The sequence below is a fragment of the Helianthus annuus genome, chromosome 17, assembly GCF_002127325.2.
Source record: "Helianthus annuus cultivar XRQ/B chromosome 17, HanXRQr2.0-SUNRISE, whole genome shotgun sequence".
Lineage (NCBI taxonomy): Eukaryota > Viridiplantae > Streptophyta > Magnoliopsida > Asterales > Asteraceae > Helianthus > Helianthus annuus.
In genome coordinates this window covers 1,573,177-1,579,650 of record NC_035449.2, presented here as the reverse complement: position 1 = coordinate 1,579,650, position 6,474 = coordinate 1,573,177, and the positions used below count along the sequence as shown (strand labels likewise).

General features: G+C 36.0%; 1 protein-coding gene across 2 annotated transcripts; it reads right to left on the bottom strand.

The window, feature by feature from the left end:
- Positions 1-1,269: 1,269 nt before the first annotated feature.
- LOC110921973 (uncharacterized G-patch domain protein DDB_G0278987) lies at positions 1,270-5,801 on the bottom strand. 2 transcript variants are annotated; one of them, XR_002582744.2, is made up of 12 exons: positions 5,622-5,801; positions 5,456-5,540; positions 4,695-4,771; positions 4,570-4,597; positions 4,385-4,469; positions 4,229-4,295; positions 3,948-4,047; positions 3,696-3,868; positions 2,934-3,179; positions 2,741-2,854; positions 2,116-2,256; positions 1,270-1,475 (listed from the first exon to the last, which is right to left on the bottom strand). XR_002582744.2 is itself a non-coding variant. In XM_022166295.2 (11 exons), exons 1-11 carry the CDS (start codon positions 5,697-5,699, stop codon positions 2,197-2,199), a joined length of 1,113 nt encoding a protein of 370 aa, XP_022021987.1. In that variant the 5' UTR covers positions 5,700-5,801; the 3' UTR covers positions 2,040-2,196. The 2 variants fall into 2 exon arrangements, 1 of the variants encoding a protein (XP_022021987.1); XM_022166295.2 differs by lacking the exon at positions 1,270-1,475 and having other exon boundaries at positions 2,040-2,256.
- Between the last annotated feature and the right edge of the window lie 673 nt (positions 5,802-6,474).

Sequence of the window (6,474 nt, the reverse complement as noted above, 5' to 3'; positions counted from 1 at the left end):
ACCTATTTATAAAAATACGGGTCGGTTCTAGCGGTTCGGAACCGTAAACTGCTCAGCCCTAAACCTAATGACGATGAGCTAACTTGTAAACCATAAAAATTGTATTGAACATGAACCTATCTTAGAGTTGGTATGATATACTATTTTAATTTTTTTAACATATATATATATATATTGGATTTTTTTTAAAACACGTACCCTTAAAATCTCGGGCCTTGTGCAATGGTCCTCCCCGCACACCCTCATCACCACTGTGAGTTTAGTTTATACGTAAATTTATAGAAAAATAATGGTAATTAGCTTCATCACATGATAAAAACATGAAGATGTAATAAATTATAGGCAAATTGGAAATAATAATCTCATCTTTCTGAAATTGGCCGATAATAATTCCAAGTCAGTTATTAGCCAATAATAATCCGACCTCATCCAATTTTTTTTGTAAAATAGTCTGCCATTAAAATAAGCTTAACGGAGTTAAGTGTTTTTCCGAATTACAAACCGATGTTTTAGGGCTTTTGATCAGAACGAGGATACGAGTCGATTGATGTAAAACTTACCTCGAAATTGTGTTCGAAATGGCTTGAATTTTGTTAATTGGAAGTTAAACACCCGAATTGAAGCACCGTTTTCGTGGGTTGGGGGCAGTATTTCGATGTAAGTTTTACATCAATCGACTCGTATCCTCGTTCTGATCAAAAGCTCTAAAACATCGGTTTGTAATTCGGAAAAACACTTAACTCCGTTAAGTTATTTTAACGGCGGACTATTTTACAAAAAAATTGGACGAGGTCGGATTATTATTGGCTAATAACTGACTTGTGATTATTATCGGCCAATTTCAGAAAAATTGGATTATTATTTTCCAATTTGCCTAAATTATAAATGCTAGAGGTGTACAAAATGGGTTTTTTAGAACCAGGACCGGTCCGGTTTTGGTCAACACAGTCAACAACCGGTTTGGGTTACCTTTGGGTTTTTTACCAGTGTTTGGCCAAGGTTTTTTTTTTCGGGTTTTGGCCGGTTCGGATCTAGGTTTTTACAGGGTAGAGGTGGAACTAGTTCTAGTGATTCCGGTTCGGTTCCTTTTTCTTCGTCCGGATCTGGAACTGGTTTGTACCCGTAGTTCGGGTAAAGTAGGAGTTGGTTCCGGGTTGGGTCCGGAACCGGGTATTTTATGCACCTCTAATAAAAGTTTTATTACAAACGAACTGAGTTCAACTCTTCTTACTCGAGACTTGTTCATCCGATCATCCATTCTCGGACAACTTACCATAAAGTAGACATTGTAAATATATATTAGCTTTGCTAAGTACATCCCTAAAAAAATCTAAATAATAAATCCAAACAAAAATTGATCACCAACTACGCATACATGATACATCACAAGTTTTAAGCAAATTTGAGTGTATACTAGGCGTAAGACAGTGCGTTTGACGTATGGCACGCTGGATGGCGTATCGCTACTTCAGTCCCTACAACAGTTGCGTATTTGAAAAGAAAATTATCCAAATGTCTTATTACAATAATTGCGTATTCAATACATATTTATGTGTTACTGTTACAATATACACTTTCAACTACGCTCTAAATGAAAATGGTTGAATAAGTGCACCATGTCAAGCAACGTATAAAGTCGCAAAAATGCTTAAAATCTCATAAATTTAAGAGTTAATTACTGTTTTCGTCCCTGTGGTTTGTCAAAAATCACTATTTTAGTCCATTAGTTTAAAAATTGCGATTTCAGTCCCTGTGGTTTCACTTTCGTAACCATTCAATCCATTTATTCTGTAAGTACAGGGACTGAAATGGTTACGAGGTGGACTGAAATGGTTACGAAAGTGAAACCACAGGGACTGAAATCGCAGTTTTTAAACTATTGGACTGAAATAGTGATTTTTGACAAACCATAGGGACGAAAACAGTAATTAACTCTAAATTTAGTTATTAAAGCGGTATTGTATAAAGTCGCAAAAATGCTTAAAATCTCATAAATTTAATTATTATAAAGCGGTATTATATCTTATACAACAAATCAATTATTTAAAAAATAGTTCAAAGCTTTTAAACCTGTAATGAATATTGGGATAAATTGATCACAAGAAATATAATTACCTGCTACAAAATCTGAATTTGTAACAAAACCGGAATACGTGTATTGGCAAATCTCTACACTCAACTTTGTCAGAACTGTTCTCATTTTGACGAGAGACGAACTCTCTTTCCTTCGACGATAAACTTTGAACTGCTTTCAAGCTGCGAGGATAAACACTAATTACTAATGGTTCGTCCCAACCAAAACTTTTTCCTTATGAATTATTAGTGTCAACTTTAATTGAGAAACTTTGACCCATTAAACCTAAAGTTTTAATTTAATGAGTTAACTATCATTTTCGTCCCTGTCGTTTGGTGGAAAATGCCACTTCAGTCCAAAAAGAAAATTTGCGCGACTTCCGTCCTCAACATTTTTCAAACGTGCCACTTCAATCCAAAAAGATAACGCCTTGCGCTAGTTCCGTCCTCAACGTTTTTAACGACGCGTTATCTTTTTGGACTGAAGTGGCACGTTTCAAAAACGTTGAGGACCAAACTGGCGCAATTTTTTTTTTTTTACTAAAGTGGCATTTTCCACCAAACCACAGGGACGAAAATGGCAGTTAACTCTAATTTAATTTTACGTGTTAAAGCATAAGCTGAATCAACTTTCATTACTAAACGAGTTTTTAAATGGCAGTCATACCTTGTTTTTAAAAAATGCAAGAGCGTGCTTTTTCGAAGAGAAGTTGTTAAAGATTGAATGATGTTCATCAACAAGAGCCATAAGTTGTTTAAGCTTCAATGACCTCTCAGGTTCCTACAAAAATAAACCGATTAGCGCAAAATAAAGTATCACTAGGCTTCTAGAAAGGTCCAGCACGAATTAAATATCTTACTTGCGAAAGAAGCTTTGTGCACAGCTTCTTTAGCTTCAGCTTAGATTCACTACGTTTTTCTGATTCTGATGTAAACTTCGATTTTCCATTATTATCTTCGGGTTCAGGTTCCGGTTCCGGTTCAGATTCAGACTCTTCGCTCTCACTATCGCTGAATGACGTTTTCTTACCTTGAAAGTGCACCCCGGCTACTTTTCTTGGACGATCCTTTATACCAAGTCCCTGTTTTCCAGAAGTTGCTTTATCCTGCAAAGAAAAATTATAATAATAAAAAAATGAACAGAGTTGTGTAAAATAAGAGTGAATTTCAAGAATTGTCCTTTATCTTTATACCCATTTTCAGGCGCTGTCCTTTATGTTCAAAATTGACGAGTTTTGTCCTTTATGTTTTCATATCATACACGTTTTGTCCTTTAGGCCTAACACAGTTAGTTTTTTCAGTTAAATTTGGTCATATGCTTTGCACGTGAGGACATTTTTGTCAATTCAAAGGCACATTCAACGGCAGATTTACAGCTCAAAGCTTCTGCAACCTTTGAATTGACAAAAATGCCCTCATGTGCAAAGCACATGACCAAATTTAACTGAAAAAACTAACTGGGTTAGGCCTAAAGGACAAAACGTGTATGATATGAAAACATAAAGGACAAAACTCGTCAATTTTAAACATAAAGGACAGCGCCTGAAAATGGGTATAAAGATAAAGGACAATCCTTGAAATTCACTCTGTAAAATAATAAAGGTACGTGACAAAGTACATACTTGTACAAGTTTGTAAAGATTTTCTTGATCATCCTCATGAAATGCAGTCCTCTTGTTACAGCCTTGATTTGTAAGAGACTTCTTTCTCTTGGATTGAGCTCCAAGTAACCCACCCGATACAAATCCAAATTTGTTACCCCACCACTCCCGGGAAATTTCTTTTTCATCTTCGACTGTTAATAAAGGCATTTTTTTAAATAGCAAGAAAGCATATGAGTAATAGTAGAAAAACGTAGATAGCATGAAACGTACCTTCTTCAGTATTATCAGATGCTTCTACCAAATCTGAGTCTCGAGACTGACAATTAGCAAGCTCGGGCTCGGGCTCAGCACTATCATCTACCTTTTTGACCTGCAGAATATCATGTAAGAAACCTCTAATTTACCCAAGGGTTTAATGGTGGTATATCGGTAAAATATAATAGCATTGCCGTCACGCCTGTCTCCAATCAACTCTTTAGTATCCAAATTTATAAAGCATAAACATTAGAAAAAAAAAACCACAAAATCTAGCTCAAAATAGAAAAACATACAAGAATTTCTTCAAGATCCTTAGCAGAATATGTGTCGACAAGTTTTCCTCTCTCCCTTCTCTTGTATCTGATAGCAAACGAATAAAACTCCATCTAATCAATACTTATATATCACGATAATAAAAAAATAAACTCAATCTTTGCAAGACGACGGACCTTCCTTGAGGACGTGTAGACTTGATAACCGTTTCACTGCGGTCCTTGGCCGGATTTGTTTTTTGGTCACCGTCCTCTCCCGTAGCTTTAAGATGTTAAGCAGGAAAAAAAACAAAAATCATAAATTAATAAATGCCACATCACCATTCTGTGTATAAGCTATGGAACAGTTACCTTAAGCATACCTTTGTCATTTTTAATTTCTGCTGCTTGCTGTCAAATTTTACATGAAAAAAGTTAACGATAAAACCCATGAAAAAGATGAGAAATAAGCAGCTCTTATGATGAGAGAGAAACAAAGAGAACTTACCACTTTCAATTTTTTAAGAATGTTATCGAACTGTGTAGTATCAAACGCCCACGCGTTTGGCTTCTCTAAACCAACACCTGCTTTGCATCAAAGTTACATTAAACACGTTTATACAGATACCTTAAAAACAAACAGTTACATCCCGAGTTGTCTCCTTTAACCTTTATAAACAGAACAACTAAGAACTTCAGATCCATGTATCTACTTGGTTTTAAAAAGCGAGAGGCGCACAAAAGCGACGAGGTCTAAAACCGAGGCGCAAGGCGGCGGGCTTTTCGTACCCGAGGCGCAAGTTAATTATATATATTTTTATATGTCCCATAGGTTTTTAGCTTTTCCCTGCCCAAAATATAGCAACAAGTAAGGTTTTTGTATGATTTTAGCTGCATGTACAAGCCAAAAAAACCCAAGGTACAACAGTTGGATGCATAAAAACGCCTCAGGTACAAGCGGCAAGCGGCCCAGGCCAAAAAAAGCCCAGAAAAATCCCAAAAAAGCGCGCCTTTTTGGGGCTTCTTGTAATTACTCTAGGCGCTGAGCAAAAAGCCACAGCGTGTGTGCCTCGCGCTTAAGCACCAAGTATATCTATGTATCTATCTTCGTTACATCAAAATCTATCGATTAAGCCATCGGCACTCGTTCAAGACATTCCAACTTCCAAGTTTCTAACTTTTTTAGGTAGCAACAATTACTGTTTGTTAAATAATAAAGGCAAGAAACATATAGATCATGTGATTCATTTAAAGTGTAAGAAAGATTACCAAGAGTATCTTGCTTGTTGGTAACCCTAACATAACCTTTAATCCCTTGTTTGTCCTTGCCTAGACCTTCCCCTTCTTCCCACCCCTACAATCATAACCCATCAATCAATCAAACATATATTCGAGGCTATTAATTGCTAAAACCAACGAAATCAAACAAACTAACCATTTGTTTCATGAGGCGAAAGGCGGCGGAGTTCTTAGGAACGCCCACAAAGCGTAGAGGTGCTTCCGGAACCGCCATTATTCTGCCTCCAGCCGACAATCCCTTCTTTCTCTCTGATCGACCGAAGAAAAATATGTGGTCGAACGGCTTGGTTTCACACTTTCACTACTTCAACAACCCACAATACTTTTGTTTTATATTTTTTTTATCCCAAACCAAATACCATTAGATTTTACATCAACTCATTTGTCATCAATCTAACTATTTAGGGCATGTTTGGGTAAGCTTATTGAAACAACTTATTGACTTATTGGCTTCTTGGAAAAGTCAGGATTTTGTGATTTATTGACTTATCGGCTTTTCCCCATCACATACACCCTCTTTGCCAAACATCATTTTAGAGCTTATGACTTTTCAAAAATCCAATAAGTCAATAAGTTGTTTCAAAAAGCTTACCCAAACATGCCCTTAATCGAAAATAATTATATTATTTAAAACATATATGTTTATATGATTGTGGTGAATGTGAAATATGAAAAAAAAGTGTATTACCCAAACGTCATGCAAAGTGGTGAATAGTTTCAGCTTTCGGCTATCACACCCATCGACATTTGTTGTGAGGAGGTGAAATGTAAGATGTGATGGTGGGTTGAGGGGGCTCATGCCCTTTTCACATCTCCCACAACACATAAACTAACGAACTAAAACAAGTCAGTTCGTTTAACTGATTTGATACCTCATGTGGTTCAATTTTAGCTATTTAATGGTCCAACAAGAGTTTAATACTTAAAACAATTACGTATTTATATATTTTTATTGTTTTTGGATATACACTCATGTATTATATTCATGA

What these genes read in the sequence shown, in the direction of transcription:
- LOC110921973 (XM_022166295.2), bottom strand. Translation starts at nt 5,699, where the DNA reads ATGGCGGTTCCGGAAGCACCTCTACGCTTTGTGGGCGTTCCTAAGAAC. An exon ending in AGAAATTAAAAATGACAAAG is followed by an intron (nt 4,470 to 4,569) that starts GTATGCTTAAGG and finishes AACATCTTAAAG; the next exon opens with CTACGGGAGAGGACGGTGAC. An exon ending in ATCTGATAATACTGAAGAAG is followed by an intron (nt 3,869 to 3,947) that starts GTACGTTTCATG and finishes CTTTATTAACAG; the next exon opens with TCGAAGATGAAAAAGAAATT.